General features: G+C 42.4%; 1 protein-coding gene across 4 annotated transcripts in view; it reads right to left on the minus strand.

The window, feature by feature from the left end:
* Positions 1–23,513, minus strand: part of GRM8 (glutamate metabotropic receptor 8) — a 582,131-nt gene that overhangs the window by 49,923 nt on the left and 508,695 nt on the right. For 3 of the 4 annotated variants that reach the window (XM_079994147.1, XM_079994145.1, XM_079994146.1), the window contains exon 9: positions 14,024–14,959. The exons of the other annotated variant lie outside the window; for it this stretch is intronic. In XM_079994147.1, coding sequence (XP_079850273.1) covers positions 14,024–14,959 — 936 coding nt within the window. The remainder of the gene's footprint in view (positions 1–14,023; positions 14,960–23,513) is intronic. 4 annotated transcript variants of the gene reach the window in all.

Below are 23,513 nucleotides of genomic sequence, written 5' to 3' on the forward strand. Positions count from 1 at the left end.
CTTATTGCCAACACACACTTTTATCATAATTAAACTTATTCTTAATAAATCTAATTTCTTATATCTACCTTGCAACTATTACTGAAGTTCCTCGAATGCTGAATTAGGTTCCTTTTCTTGTTGCAAGAGGTGTAGCGAAAGACAGCATAGCCATGACTTGACAAAACAAGGAAATGGGAAAAGTAGCTGAACAATGCTCTGCAGGAAAGTTTACTGATGTTTACTGATGATGATTTAGATGGCTCATGAAACAAACTCACATATATTTCATTTATGAACACTCAATGAGTCCCACTGCCAGAAACTACCATAAATAAAGATGGTGCAGAAAGAGAAACAGAAAGAATTCAATAGTGGGTTCCTTAGCTTTTAATCTTATTCCCCATGCTGTTTAACATCTACATGAAACTGCTGAGTGGGGTTGTCTGGAGTTTTGGAGTATGTTGTCAGCAATATTTTTATGACATGGAGCTCTAATTCTCCTTTAGACCTGCAGGTGTAGCAGAGGATGTGCCAGAGCAGGCATGGCCAAACTCCAGATGTTTGAGGACTACAATTCCCATCATCCCTAGCTAACAGGACCAGTGGTCAGGGATGATGGGAACTGTAGTCCCAAAACATCTGCAGGGCTAAGTTTGGCCATGCCTGCACTAGACCAATGCCTTGCCTCAGTAATGGACTTGATGAGAGCCAATAAACTGAAGATCATTTCAGGTAAGATTGTGGCATGCTGAGAGGGTGGTTCCATAGGCGGTTGGATGAGAGGTTGCTTGCTTGCAGGTATGCTCAGATCAATTGTTATCATTTGAGGCTCAGGTGTCTTGGTGGCACAGCTGTGCCTCTATTTGGACAGGAATAGCCTGCCTTCTGTTGTGGATTTCTGCAATGCATTATACATGGGGCTGCCTCTGAAGATGGCTTGGAAACATCAGCTGGCGCAGAATTCAGTGGCCAGCTTGCTCACCGGGGCAAGATGGTTACAGCATATAACACCAATCCTGGCCCAACTGAATTTGCTCCCAGTTAGTTTCTAGGGCTAATTCAAAGCGCTGGCTTTGACTTGTAAGCCTTAAACAGTCCAATACCTCAAGTACTGCCTCTCCTCATATGAACCATCCCAGACCCCACACCTGAAGCACTTCTTCATGTACCCTGTCGACAAGAGGTCCAGAAGTTGACAACAAGAAAATGGGCCTTTTCTACAGTGGCTCCTCATTTGTGGAATGCTCTCCCCAGGAAGGCTCACCTTACGCCTTCATTACGTATCTTTAGGCACCAGGCAAAAACATTCCCCTTTTGCCAGGTCTTTGGCTACTTAAGTATTTTAAACCATGGGGGAGGTGATTGTTTTGCTTGTTATTAGGTCACATATTTTTCTGTTTCAACATTGTAAACTGCCTTGTGATCCTCAGATGAATGGCGGTATAGAAATATAATAAATAAATAAAAATATTATAGAAAATGGAGAGCTTTCTACTTTGATATGTGTAGGAGGTTGAACACCAGCAAGTGGCACCTATAATCATTTTAAATTCCATGTATACATCCATCCATACAGTTGTAGTGATTTTGTATAGGCAACTAGATGGGTTTTAACTCTAGAGTCAACTTGCAACTTGTACGGGGGTTACATTCCAGGGATTGCATGTAAACCTGAAATTATGTATAGTCAGAACAACAATGAAACCACATCCCTACCTTTCAGAACCTGGCACACTATGTAGGTCTTGCCCTCCATACAAAGGAAGAGAGCTTTTAGGCTCCCTACCTTGCTTTCACTCCTGCCAACCTAGCAGTTTGAAAGCATGCCAAAGTGCAAGTAGATAAAAAGGTACCACTCTGGTGGGAAGGTAAACGGCATTTCCGTGTGCTGCTCTGGTTCGCCAGAAGCGGCTTAGTCATGCTGGCCACATGACCCGGATGCTGTACGCCGGCTCCCTCGGCCAATAAAGCGAGATGAGCGCCGCAACCCCAGAGTTGGTCACGACTGGACCTAATGGTCAGGGGTCCCTTTACCATTACCTTTACCTTGGTTTCAAGGGACTCGGGTGGCACTGTGGTCTAAACCACTGAGCCTAGGGCTTGCCGATCAGAAGGTTGGTAGTTCGAATCCCCGCGATGGGGTGAGCTCCCGTTGTTCGGTCCCAGCTCCTGTCAACCTAGCAGTTCGATAGCACATCAAAAAGTGCAAATGTTGTTTCTGTGCGCTGCTCTGGTGTCGGTGTTCCGTTGCGCCAAAAGCGGCTTAGTCATACTGGCCACATGACCAGGAAAAACTGTCTGCAGAGCGGACAAATGCCGGCTCCCTCAGCCTGTAAAGCGAGTTGAGTGCCACAACCCCAGATTCATTCGTGACTGGACTTAACTGTCAGGGGTCCCTTTACCTTTACCTTGCTTTCAGAATTCTGGAGGTTCTCGTGAGATCTTGGGTGGCCCCGTGCGACCTTTCAATAGTCTCCCCAGAGCCCAGAAAGCAAGTCTGAGAGCTTACAAGTTCTTTCCATGAAGGAAAAACCTGGGGCAGAAATAACTTTTAAGCTCTCCACCTTACGTGCATCTAAGTTGTGTGGCTGCAGTTGGCCAGCCCCCAATCACATAAAGCTGTGATCATGCAAGTTAAATGCACACAAGTTACAAGTCAACTGTATTATATTGGTCTATTCTATTTTACAATGTATTTTATCCTGCCCTGAGATGACTTGTGAGGAAGGGTGGGGTAAAAATCCTACACATAAAGAAGTAAAACATCTTTATTTTATCTGTATCATTTAGGGACAAAGAGATTTTACTTGTAGAAGACAGCTACTTAGTATCCCTACAGAATGATGATGATGAATAACAGCTGCTGCAGTGATAGTGAAGAATAGTGTGCACACTTGCATTATATTCTCTCCCCCCCCCCAGTATACTAATTTTGCCAAGAACTTCCCCTTTATTTATTGCAAGTTTTCTTTTGAAGAGTGTATGCAAATATTATAGAGATTCTAAGAAGAACTGTAAACAAGTCTTGCAGACTTGTAAGAAGTGCTTCATTTAATTTCTTTTCCCATTTCCTTATCAGGGCATTGTTATGTGTATAAATTCCTTTTAGCATATTTTATGGTGTGTTAACATCATAAAACATCATAAAAGGGACGCAGGTGGCGCTGTGGGTTAAAGCCTCAGCGCCTAGGGCTTGCCGATCGAAAGGTCGGCGGTTCGAATCCCTGCGGCGGGGTGCGCTCCCGCTGCTCGGTCCCAGCGCCTGCCAACCTAGCAGTTCGAAAGCACCTCCGGGTGCAAGTAGATAAATAGGGACCGCTTACCAGCGGGAAGGTAAACGGCGTTTCCGTGTGCGGCTCTGGCTCTGGCTCTGGCTCTGGCCAGAGCAGCGATGTCACGCTGGCCACGTGACCCGGAAGTGTCTCCGGACAGCGCTGGCCCCTGGCCTCTTAAGTGAGATGGGCGCACAACCCCAGAGTCTGTCAAGACTGGCCCGTACGGGCAGGGGTACCTTTACCTTTAACATCATATACCATTTTCCTTTAGAAGTTTTATATCAACGCGGAGAACTCAAATAGCCTTGCTAAGAAGAATCATTATAAATTATGGTATGCTTTTGTCAGGTACCTTAGAAAACAAGCAACGTACATAAAACTAAATAGCATTAAATATTGGCAGTTCAGTCTCCCAAAAAGATATTTCTTTATGGGAGTGCAGATACATAATTATATTTCTGAAAGTACGTTCTTTATTAGATGAGGCAAGTAACAATTCCACTTGATTCGCTCCCTGCTCCAGCGAGACATCTAAATTACAGTGTGAATGTGAAGGAACAGTAACATTGTAAGAAGAAATTTATATGTAAGAATGTTGTTCTGTTGTAAAAACAATGGTTTGTAACTAGCTAATTAAATGAGATGGAAAGACTTGCATGTGGAAACAAAGCCTGGAAGATACAGTGTATGGGGTTTTTTCAGTTGGCAGTCTCCCAAGAAACAGCTAGGCTGATACAGTTCACACAGAAGTGACCATGTGTCTAATAAAATGTACTGTTATGATAGCCAGCAGTAGGCTTTATATGGGTTGATAGACTTCAACAAGTCAAGCTGTGATAGATCCTTTGGTGAACGTTCTGTTTAAACCTATTGGTCCTCTGTTATGGTCCAAAGAGATGTGAAGTCTTTAAACAGAACCTTGTGATTGTTAGAGAGTCCTGCTAAAGAGACACAATCCAAAATATTACAAGAGTGTAGGAGAACATGAGAAGATGTTGAAAAGAGATTATCATCAAGGGGCTGAGGAAGAGATTCAGAAGAGGCTAAAGGCAGGCTTGATTAGAATCTGGAGTTGACAATAGGAACAACCAAAGGAAGCTGCCCAAAGTCTGAGTGAGGCTGGGAGTTGGGAGAACTTGTGGCAAAAGGCAGTGGTCCAAGCTGAAGAAGAAGCCAAAACACCAGAGATGAGGCTGAAGCTGAGATAGTCTGCAGGGAGAAAGAACCTTCAGCTGCAGTCCATTAAAAACAGCTTCTCCATTTGAACCAGGAAGTGACCTATCCAGACAATGGAATGGCTCTTTTTTCCTTATCTCTGCGGCTGCTTTCTCCTGGGTGATAGAGATGTCATTGGGCAGTGGAATGCACATGCACACTCCATCAGTTTCCCTCCCTCCGACCCAGCCACTCTGTGCAGCCCTAGGCATTGGCAAACCACGCTACGCCACTGGGGTTAAGTGTTGTTTTCCAGATGCTGTTGAACTGCAGCTTCCATAGTCCTTGACCATTGTTCATATTGGCTAGCACTGCATGGAACTGGAGACCAAAATGTGCCTTATCACATGACAGAAATTCTTAAGCATACCAAATACATCTGGTTAAGAAATGGAAGACAATGCATGGCTTATTTGGATGGGAAAGTAAGGTTTCTTTTTGGAGAAGAAATATGAATTTAAATACCTTTAATTGTGCCAGTATTACATAAATAATGTGTCTGGTTTACTTAGTTGTATCATAACAGAATTGTGTATTTCAGTTTTAGGGTGTTGTAGTTGTTGCTTGTTTTGTTGTTTTTTGTTGCCTGTATGTTTTTCTTGTTAATGAAAATATTCCAACCTAAAAATAGCCTTGCCAGAGCATAGCTAACCAGTTGTATATACATGAGTATGAATTACTAAATTTTGCTCATTTAAAAGAACAATTAACTGGACACATGTTTGAACTCTTGTGGTGAGAGCCACAAAGCTATGTGCGAACAGATTTTTATTTATAGCAGACAGCTCAAAGAAAATCTGAATTGCAAAATCATTGAATTAGCATTTTGATTTAGGGTTGTTTTCCTTCTTTTTTTAAAAAAAAGTGAAATTCTTAATATGCTGCAAAAAAAATATAACCCCTCAGATTTAACATAAATCTACATCACTCCAGCTGGAGTTGCAGAGTATCTTATCTGTTGAATGTGGAAAGAATGATATAACCTGTCTTATCTCCAAAGGTTCAGGAGACATTAAACTTTTAGGAAGACACTGGCTGCTTGAATTGTGAAAACTCAGAGCACTGGTGGTTGATCCTTATGTTGGTGACAGATAACATTGCTCGAAAGATCAACCCAAAAAATCTCCAGCCAAATAAAAAAATGTGTGTCTATGTCTTGGGCCCTTAGTGTGGTGACATCTACCCTTTGGGCTCTCTTGTCATGGAATTGGGTCTTTCCGCCCAATTCCAGGTTTCCAGGGCTGTGAATGCGTTGTCACGTGTGAATTGAACACACATAAATGGGGGGGGGGGATGCCTGTACTTCGTGTGATAGACCACATAATTGAAAAAGTAGTGACTGCTTGCACATTTAAGCCAAAGTCTGAATGTTAACCCAGATAAAGCAGCACACATATACATGCCCTAAACCAAAGGTATGGAGCCTTCTGAAGACCAAGGACTGCAATCCTTTACAGACAACCTTTGGGGGTCCACATACATGAGGTGGGCAAAGCAAGAGACAAAAAATAGGAGCAATGGATGTGCCTACTGCCTTTGTACAGGAGGGTGCATTCTTGGCCTGTGTAAGTGAGACATTTATATACACACCCTACCATAGCTGTCAACGTTTCCCTTTTTCAAAAGGAAATTCCCTTATTCTGAATAGGATTCCTCGCAAGAAAAGAGAAAAATTGACAGCTATGCACCCTACACATGCATACGTCTATCAATCCTTCAAGCACACAAGAGGCACTATCATGGTTAAGGAAACATAGCAGCCCTGACAAAGTACTTGAGGAGGCAGCAGAGAAAGTCTCACAGAATTTAATAGGATTGGAGAGTTGGAAGGGACCATAGGAAGGGATCATCTAGTTCAATCCCTTGCAGTGCAGGAATATGCAGCTGTCCTATACAGAGACTGATTCTCGGTAGTGGCGCCCGCCCTGTGGAACGCCCTCCCATCAGATGTCAAAGAGATAAACAACTACCTAATATTCAGAAGACATCTTAAGGTAGCCCTGTTCGGGGAAGTTTTTAATATGTAACGCTGTACTGTTTTTAACTCTTGATTGGGAGCCACACAAAGTGGCTGGGGAAACTCAGCCAGATGGGCGGGGTATAAATAATAAATTATTATTATTATTATTATTATTATTATTATTATTATTATTATTATTATTATTTTCTGCAACCTTGGCATTATCACCACCATGCTCTAACCAACTGAGCTATCCAGGCTGGTGAGTGGTGTGGCCTTAGGAAGGGGTGTGTCTTGGGAAAATCTGAAGGCCAGACAGAAAGGCTTTGAAGGCCACATTCAGTCTCCAAGATGGAAGTTACCCGGCCCTGTCCTTCAACAATATAGGTTTGGCAATGAAAATAGGATTTGGGGTGGGGAAGGGGGCATGGTGCTTTGAAAGTATCTGGATTCCCTTACTAGATGACATATAATCCTGTTTTTTTGTGGGTGGTTCCAGAAGGCTGGATGGCAGAAAAATCTCCAGGAACACAATAATCACAACATGTGTAAATGAAAAGGCAGCCTAGAAATGAATTGGATGTTTGTCCAAGATCGCCTTTTGTCAACAATACAATTGTTTAACTCCTGTTTGCTTCCCTGGAAGTTGCACAGTAGATGTTTCCATTAGATTTTAACCTCTGCTAGCAAAAATTTTCTGGATCAAATGGAAATAAATGCACTCGGGGCTCCTGCTGTGAGGGAAATATATGCATGAACACATCTGCTTTGAAAGTCATCTGTCGACTTACAGTCTGAATGCACTCCTCCCTGTATCTGTCCTAATCTTAACAGCCAGGATTCCTCTGCTGTGCCTAAGATACATTAAAGATTTCCCCTGACATACTTCCCATGGACTGAGACAAACTAAAATGGGCACAGTTATTAGTTCTTCTACACATAGCTACCAGCAAGAGTCAAACACTTCTCCCATCACTTTATGCAGTCTGTAGAAGTCAGCAGGTTGCGTCAGAAGCCACGACTTGACCTCAGAAATCAGCGTTTCATTGTCTGGAAAAAGCTTGCCCTTCAAAAATATATTTATGGTTGGAAAGAGGTGGAAGTCTGATGGTGTGAGAATAAGGGGTGTGAGGAAGGATTTCATAGCCACAGGACCATGCTTCCATCTGAGCAACACGTGCGTTGTGAACCAGGTTGTTATCCTGCAGGAGGCAGACATCTTTGGTCAGCATACCACACCCCTCAGTTTTGATGGCCTTCCACAATTTCTGCAACAGTGAAGCATAGTATGTCCCGGTAACTGTGGTACCCATTGCCAGGAAATCCATCATCACTACTCCACGCTGGTCCCAAAAGACCAGCCCACTGATGGTTGGACACGTGACTACTTTGGAGGTGGTGAGAGAGAGTGCTTCCATTGCTTCCATTGTTTGAACTGGATTTAGTCTCTGGGTCATAATGATCGACCCAGGTTTCACCCTGAGTAATTAATTAATTTGGCAAAGAAGTCATCATGGTTTTCGTGACACATGGCCAAACAAGCCCCTGAGCATGTGACTCGTTCCTGCTTCTGGAAAGGCATCAGCAGCCAGAGAACCCACTGTCTGGACACCTTTCCCATGTGCAAATGGTCATGGATGATTTTTTCTACAGAGCCCACACTGATCTTGGTGGATGGTTATGCATGCGGTGATCCTCCAGAATTGTGGCCTCCACTTGTCGAATGGTGTCTTCATCAATGGTTGACTGTGGTCACCGAGGAATGGGAGCCATTCCACTGAAGTTCGACCACACTTGAACTGATGATGCCACTACTTGACTACATCATATGATGGGGTATCCTCCTCATAAGTCCCTTTCATCTCATCGAACATCTCCCATGGTGTGTGCCCTTTCAAGTACAGGAACCTGATGACTGCTCTGCATTCAACTAGTTCTATTATCAGACGTTACTCCACATTAGCACCCGTAACAGAGAAACTGTTAGGAGTTCAGAGCAACAAATTACCACGTTACCTATGGAGAGATGTATAATTATACATGTGCAATTTAATCCTCCTACGATAACCAGAAGTTGGTCAGGGGAAATCTTTAATGAATGACCCTCGTACATGACTACCTTTAGGGTTCAGTTCTTTATTAAAAAATAATAGCCTTTCACTTCACATATAAGAACACATCATCTTCATGCAGTGGAAGGTCACATATCTTAGTTTCATGGCAAACTGGGCAAGCATGGCCCACTTAGCATCTTTTAAGAGGTACAAAGGTACAGAAGCTTTACCCATCTGCAGCAGTGAAGAAAATAACGTGCTGATGATTGCTTCTTTCCTTGGAGGGATTTATGCCAGACCAGAATTGGTGCCTGCTGTGCTCAAATCCACTGTAGGTTGGTTTATAAGAAAAGAACAAGCAAAGTGTCTTATCTACCTGCTGCATAATTTATCAGTACCAGGTTCTTTGATTCATTTTTTGATACCTATTTTTGGGGTTCTTTCCTAATAGAAAAAAGTATGACTTGGAAGAGGGATGGCATGCAAGACTGCAAAGTGACAAGTGTCTGTGTGTAAATAGATGCAATTTGTATCTGAATGCTGCGGCAAGACTTTTCAAGAGATTCACCCTTGAAAGCGGGATGCCTTTTGGGCTGTTTCAGGTGGCAAAAGGTCTGGATTTGGGGTGCTCCATTCAGTTGTAAGGCTTTATCCCAACCCAGGGGATAATCAAGGCAGCATAATGTAGTAATTGATGTGCTGGTCTAGGACTTGAGATCAGGGTTCAAATACCCAGTCAGTCATGGAGCCCAAAAGGTGACATTGAGCCAGTCCACACTCTTACCCCACAAGGTTGTTCTGAGGATAAAACAGAGAGTAGTAGAACCCTGTATGCCACCTTGAGCTCACTGGAAGAAAAGGAGATATAAATGTAATAAAGAAAACAATAAATAATATTTGAAGTCTCGTGGATTTCTATAGGAATGCTAAACTTAGCTCCTTCTCCCTGACATCAACAGTCCTTAAATAGCGCTTCACTTGGCTAGATCATGTTCACTCTTAGGGTGTAGCTTCATTTTAGGTTTATCCTTCATTGCGGCAGAACAAATGAGTGAGACTACTGTAGAAAGGTGAAGCTTATATTTACTGTTCTATCCACTTTTTCCTTTGGTGCCTGTACACAACTTTCAAGTGGTCCCTAGAAGGGAATATATCCCTCAGATTGAAAAAGCTCCCCTGTCCCTGAACTAGAGGGTCTAATTAAAAATAACTGGGTGCAATAAAGTGATTTTAAAAGCCTCCTTAAAGGTGGGAAAGGATGGGGTTAGATGACACACACCTCATTTTTTTTCTACTTCCGACCACAAATGAAAAGCCTCTCCCTTTTGTCCTCATCAGCATCTTGGGGAATGCTGAGAATGGTCCTCAGAAACCAATCAATGACCTTAAGCAGAAACATGGGAATATCAGCAGTAGATTGCATGAAAAACTGCTAGTGTGGATAATCATTTATTGATTGTTGAGTTGTATTGCTTTTGATTTAACTGACTAGACACCTTCCCCGATATCAGATGCAGGTAGGATCCCACAGGTTATCTTAACGTCTCTGTTAGCATCTGGAATGGAAGCATTCAGCATGTTGCCTATTTTACATACCTCCGTTAGATGAAAAGTAATAGAGTGAGACAATAACAGAACGCTGCTCAACCCCGCCTCTCGCGATTACATCTGTAAATGTTTGTTGTCAATTGAGCAAGACAAGAAATGGCAGTTATAGCTGGAGCCCGGCTAGGGTTGCTGTCAGATTTTATTTATTGTTGTTCTGCTCTAGTGTGGACAAGTATCCTAGCTCCTCCTCATGTCAATTTATATTCCATTTAATTTCTGTCTGGCAAAGAATTAAATGTGGTTGGATGTACAGAGGAAGCTTCACTCAGAGTACTGCATGCAAAAGGTGCAACGAACAACCCTTTCACTTCTACACTGAAATAACTTCTCTAGATTTGCTGCAATTGGCAAGAGGTGAGTCACCTTGTCTATATCACTGCTCTTCTTTACAGTCTTAGTAAAGGGGCAAGGTTATGTGTAATTAGCAGCCAAAATGTATAGACTGAATAGAACTGAACTTCTTTATAAATTATAACACCCACTTTTACATTCGCTTCCTTATGCCCGTGTGTTCATGTGCTAATTTAGGATTATACATCATACGGATGAAGTGGGCTTTATGCCATAATACTTTGCTAAAATGAGATCCAACATGCCACAAACAGGCACCTGCTCATGCAATTGGTTTTCTCCTTTCTCGCCTCCCCTCTGCAGCCCAAAGATATTAACCAAAATATTATTTTAACTAGTGCAAGATGATTTTCCAAATGATTCACACCTTTCACAGGATTTTGCTCTCAGTCACAGAAGCAGCTTGCCAGGTGGGGAAAAGCTGGCACCTCGGCAGTTGGATTGCTATCGAGTTCCAGGAAGGAGAGGGGAAGTGTTGAAGTGCAAAGGCACCAGCAGAACCAATCCAGCACTCCTGCCACTGTGTTTGCACTGTGCCAACCTCTCCACTTCCTGACCAAGTCCTTCCCAGTAAGCAACAGCAATCTAATTGATGGTAAGCTTGGAGTGCCACAGGGCGCAATTCTCTCCCCGATGCTTTTTAACATCTTTATGCGCCCCCTTGCCCAGATTATCCGGAGCTTTGGGCTGGGCTGTCACCAATATGCTGATGACACTCAGCTCTATCTGCTGATGGATGACCACACCAACTCGGCCCCAAACACACTGACCAGATGCTTGGAAGCTGTGGCTGGATGGTTTCGTGGGAGCCGATTGAAACTAAATCCTTCGAAGACAGAGGTCCTATGGCCGGGTCAGGATGGCATGGGGATGAGGGACCAACTCCCTTCTCTTGCGGGGGCCCAATTAATGCCATTGCCTTCCGTTAAGAGTTTGGGTGTAATCCTTGACGCCTCCCTCTCCATGGAGGTGCAAATTATAGCAACAGCCAAGGCGACGTTTTTCCACCTTTGCCGCATCAAGCAGTTGGTCCCTTACCTTTCCCACCCCGACCTGGCCACAGTGATCCATGTGACGGTCATCTCCAGGCTTGACTACTGTAATTCACTCTACGCGGGGATGCCCTTGAAGCTGACCCAGAAACTCCAGAGGGTGCAGAATGCTGCAGCAGGGCTCCTCACGGGGTCTCTGCCATGGGAGCATATTCACCCAGTGCTTTTCAAACTGCACTGGATCCCAGTAGAGTACAGGGTCAGATTTAAGGTGCTGCTTTTGACCTTTAAAGCCCTTCATGGCCTAGGACCCTCGTACCTACAGGACCGCCTCTCCCGGTATGCCCCACGGAGAGCCTCAAGGTCCATAAATAGCAACACCCTAGTGGTCCCGGGCCCTAAGGAAGTTAGATTGGCTTCAACCAGAGCCAGGGCCTTTTCAACACTGGCTCCGGCCTGGTGGAACGCTCTGCCTCATGAGACCAGGGCCCTGCATGATCTGATTTCTTTCCGCAGGGCCTGTAAGACAGAGTTGTTCCGCCTGACCTTTGGCTTGGAGCCAATTTGATTCCCTCCCTCCCTCTCTTTTTTCCTTTCCTTCTCCTCCTGCAATGTGGCTACATTTTAATATTTTAATGTTTCAATATTTTAATGTTGTATTTTAATTTTGTTTTTAAGTTGTAATCATTCAACTTGTTTTTATTATTGCTTGTAAGCCGCTCTGAGCCCAGCCTTGGCTGCGGAGGGCGGGGTATAAATAAAATTTATTATTATTATTAAGCTACCACAGTGGCTCCAGGCCAACTGGTCAGCTGCTTCTGTGTCTGTGAAAAGTTGTAGACATGGAGCATTGCCATCCCTGGCCCCATAAGTCACGTGAAATGACATTGTGGTGCCCATGTGATTTTTCTGGAATGTAGCCATAAGGGAGGCAGTAACAAATGCTCTCCAATAACGTGAACAAAAATTACTCAGAGTTGCACATTATTTCCCACATGGAATCCGTGTCTACTAGAGTTATGGAAGAAGTTGCATCTGCTTCTATTGAACACTAAGGACTGCTGTCCAGTCCTGCCAGCAGCTTACTAAGAGTTTGCACTAAAACCAGAAATCTCGGCTAACACACAGTCAACAAATTCACTCCTCCAAAGTTACATCACTTTGCTTGAGCGCTGGGAACCTAACCTATGAATTTGCATCAGATCACCTGCATAAGCTAAACACACTCAAGAGCTGGGAACCTAACCTACAAACTAGGCTCAATGTTCTGACACCACCATTTTTTTCTTTGCTGGCAATGATCTTTGTCAAAATGCTTCTCATTTCATTCCCAGTATTTTCATTCCTTTTTGTGAATGGAAATTGTTTGAAACCTTTAAAGAATCACCATGAAACATTGATTCATTGTTATGATATCACACTCTTCCTGTCTCCCCCTTTCCGAGTTTGAAACACACCATTTGAGAAACAAATTTCTCACCATTTGAGAAACAACCAATAGTGCCCAGTATACATTTTCAAAAGTGAAGTTTCTGTCAAGATCAGCCTAAGCTGTACTATGAGACAACATTGTTGATTGCTCACTGCTAAAACTGAAAGAATCAGGAAAAGCCTAGAGCATGCTCTTGATAAACTTGCTGAACAAAAGACATGCCAATCTGAGTCAAACAGTTACAAAGAGAAATTATTCTCTCACGCACAAACTGTAGGGACTTGGGGTCATCCAGTGAAGCGGAGTGGATTTAGGTTCAGACCAAGCAAGACTAAAATATCTTCACACAATGCATAATTGAATTCATTACCATAAGAAGCAGAGGTGTCACTGATTTTGAGCTGTTTTTTTGTTTTGTTTTTTTTAAGGGCTTGGTAATTTCATGCAGAATAGACCTATCAGTGGATTTCAGCCATCATTGCTAAATTGAGACTTCATGTTTAAAGAAGCTATGCCTCTGAGTACCATATGCTGGGAGAAACATAGATGGTTGTAATTCTGATGATTTCATTTTAAAGAAATCTGCATAAGCCAAATTTAAGTGGGTCAACATAATACACACACTATATTTTTTAGACAGTATATTTTATGCAATATACGGTACATGAAAGTGGGTTTTTTAGGGTATCTGCATCAGGGGGGAAATTCTATTTCTACTATTGCAAGAAAGGACCAGGTTGTGAACATGCTGCACTAAGCTCTCTCAGTTCAACAACTTCATATAAATATTCAGAATGTGGATAATTTCCAGTCTTTTTAGAACCACCTTTTAATCATCCATTTTTAAAAGTAGATTATTTAATTCTAGCGAATTATTTTCCCAAACTTAGAAATACCTAGGTGCTCCAGCCAACAAAGTGCTGCAAAGAAGAAAGACGATAATTTGGTGATATTAACAACAACAGCAACACCTTTTTAATGATCAAATTACACGAAGTTGCTCTTAAAGCATTTTCCTTCTCTAAAAATATACTAGTCAGAGTTTACTCTGCCGAAGTAGCTTCAATCGTCAGCACAGGACATCTATGAGTTGACATAAACGTGCAACTGAACAACAAGAAGAAGATGAATAAAGACAGGTTACTGCCACTCACCTTTTCTGCTGACTGTGCAGTTCCAAAAAAGATTGGAATAAAAGCTAACCAAATGATACAGGTGGTGTACATAGTAAATCCAATTGGTTTCGCTTCATTGAAAGTCTCTGGAACGCCTCTTGTTTTGATGGCATAAACAGTGCATGTTACCATTAACAGAATACTGTATCCAAGGGAACAAATGAGAGATAGATCAGAGATGTCACATTTGAGAACCCCACGAGCATTTTCAGGATCCAGAGTCCTCTGCTCTCCATAGTCCACGATGATATGTGGAGGATCGACACCAAACCAGATGAAGACTCCAAGAAGCTGCATGGAGATGAGGCTGAAGGTGATCACCAGCTGGGAAGCCGGGCTGATGAACTTTGGAGCGGTGACCGATTTTTTCCCTTGCTCAAATATTCGATGGATTCGGTTTGTTTTGGTGAGCAAAGCTGCGTAACTGAAGCACATGCCCAGCCCGAGGAAGATCCGCCGCAAAGAGCAGATGGCAGTGTCTGGACTCGCAATCATTAAAAAAGTGATGGAGTAACAGAGGAAAATCCCAGTCAGGAGGACGTAGCTGAGTTCGCGACCCGAGGCCCGGACAATTGGTGTGTCGTTGTGGCGAACAAACGTCACGATGACAAAGGTGGTTGCGATGATCCCGAAGATTGCTATGAAGACGGGCACAATAGCCCATGGGGAATGCCATTCCAGTTTGATGATGGGGATCGGCTGACAGTCGGTGCGGTTCGCATTTGGCCTCTTATCGAATGCACACATTTCGCAGGTGACCTCGTCCACTTGGTAATGGTAACCTTCGCAGCGTTCACAATGCCAACAGCAAGGCACTCCCTTGACCATTTTCTTCCTTTCTCCCGGCTTGCAGGGCAAACTACAGACCGATGTGGGATGAGTTCTCTCTCTGTTATCCCACTGCATGTCTTCTACCTGTGGTTATATATATTAAAGGGGGAAAATTAATGAGCCTTTCATTTTCTCCCATTCATAATATCCTAATCCTGGTCACAGGTTTGTCATAAATCACCTTTGTGCTGACAGTACAAATGCAGTTTACCTTGATAAGAAACCCGTTTTTCTCTCATATTGACTTTATGAAACTGCTAAATGATTGTGCCCAATAAATCATTTGTGCCACGGGCTTGATGAGTGCCATTAGTTTCTATTTACCTCTTTACTGCTGACCAAATTGACATTTGCAGAACGATTTATCGACTCCAGGCTAGTTTTGAAGCAAGACACCCTATAAAAAGGAATTTATGAGCCAATCACGTGCAAATAGAGTTCTCAAACATTTAATTAGGAAATAATGGCAGGTGGGTATGGAACTAATTTTTGCATTACAGTATAAGGAGAGAGTAAAAAATCTTGGTGCACTGACCTGCAAAGAGCAAAAACTATTATGGAATTAATGGGTCTATCTTGATTTTAGAAGTAAAACCACGAAGCAATAGAGCTTTTTTCAAAAAGAGAGAGAAGTAGCAGCACTTTTCACCTTTGTTTCAGGCTCTGTCAATCCCACTACTGCAACCTCTGTTGCAATCCTTCCTGTTTCACTACCTATAGCATTATCCCTTGCTAGCCAGTGTATCAGTCTTTTTAGGCTTGTAAAGAGTTCATCTGTTCATTTAAAAGTACCTTTACGCTGCCCTTTCAAGGAAAATCCTTCCCATGCCAGCTAAACAATAACATTTAGAATATATACAATATAGGTGCACATCTGCTACAAGGGTAGGATAAAACGTGTTCCAGTTTTCATCAGCCCTAGCCAGAATGGCCAATGGTAATGGATGATGGCTGCTGGAGGGGAGATTCAAATGGTGGTTCTGCTTGTTAGAATTCCTGCTCCATGATTACAGTCATGGGATTGTTGTCCATCACATGGCGGTATACGTTTTGACTCCACCGAGTGGGAAGTGACGAAGACAGGATGTTTTGTGTTACTGTGTTCGGTGAAGTGGGACTATTGTCCTTTGTTCTTTTTCTCTTTGCTGTCTGATGTTAGAGAGAGAGGGAGCCATGTTGCAGTGCTCCGGGTGTGTTTATATGTAAATAAAGTAGATTAGCCAAAATTGCTGAGTTGCTGAGGTCTGTTACGCATGATGCGCAAACTCTGCAGATCCCTAAGTGTGCCAGTGTCAGTTAGCATCGGTCACTGTGATGTTTGGGCAGAAGAAAGCTTTTGAAGCTCCCGAACGATTGACCAGGAGGGAGAGAACATGCCAGTCGGGCATGTGTCTCTGCCAGGGTCCTACTCAAGTGTAGGGCCGAGCTCCTGACACTGCTGCTGGTGCTAACCTGAGACAGGGCCATCTCAGTGACAGGTCCCCATTTGTGGAATGTCCTCTTTCTCTCATTCTTACCTTTCTGGATGAATTATTTTTTTAAAAAAATCCTGCCTGAAAGATACAGTCTCTGGGAGCCTTGAGACGGTTAGCTGTGAGAGCATGTGATAGTTTTACATGGGAATGTGAGTTGCGTTAGATTTGTTTAAAAATGTTTAGAAATGTCTTTATTTTATTTTTGTTGTTGTTTTAAATATGTCACTTCTCTGTTAGCCACCTGGGCTCTTTTGGGAGGAAGGGAAGCTTATAAATTTAACAGACATTATAAATAAAACAAAACATCTGGAGGGTTGCAAATTCCCCATCCCTGCCCTATAACCTATTCCAGAATCATTTGTAATGTGCCATAGTACCATCTCAGAAAGCTAATTGGAAACAAAGGATAGACCATTTGAAAATGGTTATTCTAAAGGGAAGTAAGAAACATTGGATCCTGGGCAATTCTATTGTTGGGTTGAATGAGAGGGCTGTGGTATTCCTTTAATCTTCTACTAGGCAGTATTTCAAAGAATTTCATCCAACTATTGTCATTGCACTTAAAGTAAAGGATGCCTCTCAGAATGTTTGCAGTTGTTAAATACACTTTGAAATGTCCCACAGGTTACAGATTCCGGGGGCAGCAGAGGCAATAAATCCCCATCTCGAGAAGGTCAGTAGTAATGATTCATATAATAGTTTTCATTCCAGTGCCTCTGACAAATAAACTATGTAGCGCATAATTCATATTATGACACCCTACTGGTACAAGCGCTGGGAAACATTCTGGGTGAACAAGATTGCTTCTAATTTCTGGAAATAAAGGGTTTCAACAGCCCTAGGCTGTTATGTCACAGAAAGATTAAAGACTAAAATGTGGTGTTTTGAACATCAAAAATGCGTGAATAAAAATAGGAGATATTTAATACCAATGACTGTATTTGGTAAAGGCTGCGTGAACAGTAATTTTTCATGCTCACATTCAATTTGTGTGACTTTATGAAGTCAGAGGCTCATAGGACTTGCATGCTTTCTTTTGCCAACTTTCAACCAAAGCATAAAAGGATTTTACCATTTTTTATGTAATGGGTTTGTTGAAAAGGCTGGCTCGGGGTTTATTTTTTACATTTGAGAACTGAGCAGATAAGGTTGAACAGTTTTTGTACACAAGTGAGAAGGAGAGGAGATAGAGGGATGCAAGGACTTGTTTTTTTGTTCCTTGTTTTTGCATTGTCCGGTGGTGTACTGGTAAAAATTGAAGCGCAGGAGGTCTTACACACGTACCATGAAGAAACAATTCATAACCTGAGGCTGAATTTATCAGCTGGCAGTCACGGAATAGTGAGCTGGCAAAAGGATGCTGCAGTGGTTTGGCATGTTGCAATTCAACCTGTTGCAACTACAATCCTATGAATAGTTACCTGGAAGTTAGCACCATTGAACTTAATGGTGCTTACTTTCAACTGCACACAAGATGCTATAAGACAAAATGACCACCAGGCAATCAAAATGCAGCCCTTAAATTAGAAATGCAAAAAACCTTAAAAAGAAGCGTAACCATTTAAGCTAGCAGCATTTCCTCCTTCTCGGACTTCCTCTATGCTAAACCATCATGAATAACTGCAAAACTTGGAAGCTTCAATTTACAGATTTGTTCATAGGAAAAAACTACAGGTAGAAGAAGTGCCAACGAATGAAACTGCCATTGACTACGGTTGATGATGGTGAGGGGGTTCCATTTTTAGCTCCAGCAAACATGGGGAGTCTCCCACTGTGTAGAAAGGCATTCCCAGCCATCTTGAAGTCACGCTGGCAGAAACGCCAGCTTTCTTCCGAGAGCAAAAAGAACTGTGCAGCTCCTAGATGGAAATGAGAACTAACCTGGGTCCTACTGAATAGTATTTGAGTGTAAATAACTTTGGCTGGATTGTGCCGAACCCCTCAATTTAATTTATTTCAGAAGTTTATTTGGATAATCCAAGGTTTTGCACAGGCATGCAAACAAGCTCCACACTGTTCCCTCTAAATGATACCTTTCTCCTTTTTTTTGTTATCTTTAATTATGATCGCTTCAGTGACCAAAACTGAACGATAAAGAAACACCTCTATATTTCTTTGTTTTTAGAAGTGAAATGAGGGCAAGTTTGCTGGCGTGTGGTTTTCTCGCAGTTTGAAAAGGCATAATCACCACCTAAGTATTAGCTATGATTCATAATTTGCTCTAATTCATACCCCTGACATGTCATAAGCTAAACATTAAAAACATAGGCACCCATGCCACTTAATGAGAAGAATGAGTGGATCAGGATAGGCCTTCTGAATTGAGCGTACCATTTGATCTTTAATGACAACACTAATCATTCATGTTGCGAAAGCTGAATTAAGATGAGGGGCATGGGCTCAGCATGTTGTGCATAGAGGTTAATAAGCACATTCACCTTCCGGGCTCTTGTACAACCATTAAATTGATTAGCAGCGTGGTTGACAACATCCAGTGCACAAACAATAACCCAACATATAAGCTAGCCAGTTAATTGTAAATAATAATAATAATAATAATAATAATAATAATAATAATAATAAAAAATTTATTTATACCCCGCCCTTCCTTGTTCAAAAAACCGGGCTCAGGGCAGCTAACAACAAATTTGAAACACTTAATTGATGCAACAAAAACAGATAAAATACAGTATAAAACGTAAATAACAATAAACTCAGAATTCAGAATCAATTTAGGGGGGAAATCCATCCAATAAACATTAGATGCATTCGCCTTAAAAAATATTTTTGGGTAAGATTCCGCTATGATGAACATCTGAAGTACCAAGGCTGTTTTCACTTCCTTTGGGTGGTTGATGAAATGGGCTACATATGTGGAAGCACCTATTTACTACATCTGTATCCTGTCATTCCTTCCACAGAATTCATGCAGGCAACACAGGGTTCCAGGCAGGACTGACTGGCCCAAGACAAATTGCTACCAAAGACAAAGGACCAGACAGCAGCATTGCTCATGTTTCACATGTAGAAGCTGACCAGACTAGAATCTGGATCTTACTCTGGCACTGATAACAGGCCAGCATCCTCCACCACATAATTTGCTAGTTTGGTGGGCACACAACCCTCTGGACTCCTGGTTTACTAGGCAGTCTGTCATTCAGACACAGATAACATGCCCTCCAACATTCCTCACATGAAAATAAGGATGTCCTATTCCATCATCATCATCATAATCACCACCATCGTATTTATACCCTGTGCATTCACTCTGGGAGGTTTCCAACATACATAAAAACATAATAAAATATTTAAAAACTTCCTTATACAGGGCTGCCTTCAGATGTCTTCTACAGCTTGTATTGTAACTTATCTCCTTGGCTCAAGGGGTCACATAACTCCATACCCTCCAACATGTCTCCAATGAAAATAGGGACACCCTAAGGAAAAGTGGGACCTTCTGGGATCAAGTCAGAAACCAGGGCAGCTTCTGTAAATTCGGGACCGTCACTGGAAAATAGGGACATTTGGATGGTCTGCAGATAATAGCTGAACTTGCTTAAGTCCAGAAGTCCTGGCCTCTAGACCATGCTGTAGGTTCTGACCAAGAGCTACATGTCTGGTGTTATTATTTCTGCTATTAGCCAAAAGTTTTATATGGTCTGCTTCAAGATCCCCTCAGCAGAGAATGTGTCTGCTCTATTCTGGCATCAGGTCCATTCCCAAAATAAGGCAATCATGGACTGCATGCATTTGAAGTAAATATTTATTGTGAGGTTTGGTGTGCATTGCACCCTGCCCAAGCACATAGATGATTTCAGAAATTAGGTGTGAATCGCCTGTGCTAAAGCAAATGTAACCCATTATGAATCTTTTTTAAAAAAAGAAAAAGATAATTGGTTTCAGCTTTAACATCTCAGGCAGCCTGTAGGTGCATGCTAAAATTACAAATATTTAAAATGAACTGTAGATAGGAAACAAGTCAAGGAAACAAGTCAAGGGCAACCAATCTATCAGAATGCAAACAGACCCAGAAATAAAAGCTGTCAAGAACCTGGATTGACAGTCAGTTTCATTACTGCATTTGCCAAGGTTCCTAAGAATGGCCTCAGTCCCTCCACCTAATGTATGCCTGCCGACTGAAAAATGGTTGTGATGTGCTGGAATTTCCAATAGTTCATCTGAATATAACACCCCATGGTATTATTTTTGGATCTACACATGGCCTAAATAACGCTCCATCGGTAAATCAAATATAAATGTAAATGATGCTGTTATCCAGAACCTTCCCACAAAAACCAACAGTATAGAAAATGTCTATATTTGGAATTTAGGAAAAAGATGCTGAAGTTCTAATGTCTCCTGGATTAGCAAAATATGAGGTCATGTCATAGACAATTACCAAGCTGGAGACCAAAAGTATATATCAAACTGGGAGTCAATTATTACTACAAGAAGCTTTGATCAAGATTTCACATGAAATTGCTATAAATAATCATGACTGATAATTGTTCTACAAATCTCCAGTCCACTAGAAAAACATAATAAACATCTGAAAAAATATGTTGTGTGTTTTTTATTTTCTGCTTTTAATCTTATGTTTTGAACTTTTTTTTAAAAAAAAAAAATGACAGTTCAGTTTCTTCATATTCCAAGTCGCCATTGCTAAACTCTTGGAGCATAATCCATAATCTTCCATGCTTATTTTTTCATCTGTTTTCCCTCATTACTTCTATTTGGGATGTAACTTTATTTGAGACTTAATATTAGGTACTATATCATCTTAAAGTATAATTAAATAAGAAATGGAAGCAGCTTTTTCCTCCCTCTGGAGGAAATTATATATCTGCTTCTATCTATAAATAAATTGGACATCATCATTATCTATGTATATGAAGGAAAAATGACATAGTACCAATGATTTGCATCTAAAACGATTAAGATAAAGAACTTTGTTGTAACCTTAAACAAAAAGAAGACATTCAAAAGCCAAACTTTGCAGGGGGAAAATCTTCTCAGTTATGTTTTTGTTTGTTTTTTTAAGAAAAAGCAATACAGTTTGGCAATGACACTGCCGAGATTTCAGTGCAGAATGAAAATTATGTGTGGATTCACTTAGCATATCCATTCATCACCTATGCTACATGTTACCAGAGGGAATGCATAACAGAGTGTTTTGTTTTAGTTAGGTGTCTCTTGGTGAATTCATCTATTTTTCAACAGATCCATCAAGCGGAAGAGAAATATGCTCCATTGATGCCCATGTAGAATATACTTCACCACACTAATCTGTAGCCTCTCAATTGGTTTGACATTGGGGTTGCTTGTTGGTTGTGTGTTTTGTTTTGTTTTGTTTTGTTTTGAGTAGAGGCAAAGAGACAATACTTCAAGTGTTCTGCATCCTGTATGGCCTTTTGATATGAGCAAAAGAAAAAATCATCATCATCATCATCACCACTTATTTGTATGCCACCTTTCCATAATTAAACCATGCTCAAGGCAGCATGCAAAATGAAAATGCTTACTTAATTACAAAAATATTACATGAGGAATCACAGCTGTTGGCATGCATCTGTCTTGAGATGTGCCTCTGGGGGTGAAGGCAAGCTACTGTCTTAGCAGCACCGGAATGCAAACTGAGGTAGTGTGTGTGTAGATCCTGGGCTGCTCAGACAACAAGACCCCCCCTCTCAGACTCACTGATGTGGTCCAAAGGGAAGCAGAGCAGTATTTTTTGGCACAAGCTTGGCTGCAGGAATTGCGTGCCAAGGCCCCATGACCTGTGGATCCATAGTGCATAAATAAAACACACGAACAAGTAGAGTTTGGTTTATGGGTTCAAATAGGCCACAACTTTATTGGTTACAAATGTGAGCGGTTTGGCTTAGGCGTTGGTTGAAGCCAGACTATATCTCAACTCTTGCCCATCTGTTGGGAGTCCAACTAAGGGTAAACCACCAATAGGGGGCAGCTAAGACTTACATCAGGGACGCGGCTGGCGCTGTGGGTAAAACCTCAGCACCTAGGACTTGCCGATCGTCAGGTCGGCGGTTCGAATCCCCGTGGCGGGGTGCGCTCCCGTCGTTCGGTCCCAGCGCCTGCCAGCCTAGCAGTTCGAAAGCACCCCCCGGGTGCAAGTAGATAAATAGGGACTGCTTTATAGCAGGAAGGTAAATGGCGTTTCCGTGTGCTGCGCTGGCTCGCCAGATGCAGCTTGTCATGCTGGCCACATGACCCGGAAGTGTCTTTGGACAGCGCTGGCCCCCGGCCTCTTAAGTGAGATGGGCGCACAACCCCAGACTTGGACACGACTGGCCCATACGGGCAGGGGTACCTTTACCTTTACCTTTTAAAGACTTACATCAAATAGGGGCACCCTAAGGAGTCCCCGTTGGGATTGTTACATGGCCCTAGCCCATGTCCGGGCATGAGACCAAATCCACACTCCTGGATCCTTTCAACAGGATACCCTTAATGATGGAGGGGCAGGAGGTAGCTACAACAAACAAAGGCCTAAAGGTAAAGGTAAAGGGACCCCTGACTGTTAGGTCTAGTAGTGGACGACTCTGGGGTTGTGGCGCTTGTTAAGTTGTGGGTTGACATAGCAGACGGCACAGCGATTTCTCCAAGTAGCTCTTTATTTTGTAAGCTGGAATAGAACTGACTGCAAACAGCTCAGCCGGCCTGCTTTTATAGGCAGCCGGCTGTCAACATTGTAGCAACAACAGCCCAGCGTTTCCTGCCTAAAATAACTGACGTGGACCTGAGTGAAAACTATCTACAGACCTGAGTGAAAACTATATACAGTATCCCCCTGCTGGCCCAGGGTGAAACTTCACTACATAACAGCGCTCATCTCATTTTATTGGCCAAGGGAGCTGGCCTACAGGTTCCGGGTCATGTGACCAGCATGACTAAGCAGAGCAGTGCATGGTAACGCCGTTTACCTTCCTGCTGGAGCGGTACGTATTTATTTACTTGGACTTTGACATGCTTTCAAACTGCTAGGTTGGCAGGAGCTGGGACTGAGCAACGGGAGCTCACCCCGTCGCGGGGATTCAAACTGCTGATCTTCTGATCGGCAAGTCCTAGGCTCTGTGGTTTAACCCACAGCGCCACCCGCGTCGCTGAATACTGCTGAGGTGAATTCCTGCTGGAGCGGTACC

This window comes from Podarcis cretensis (genome assembly GCF_951804945.1).
Source record: "Podarcis cretensis genome assembly, chromosome: 10".
Taxonomy (NCBI): domain Eukaryota; kingdom Metazoa; phylum Chordata; class Lepidosauria; order Squamata; family Lacertidae; genus Podarcis; species Podarcis cretensis.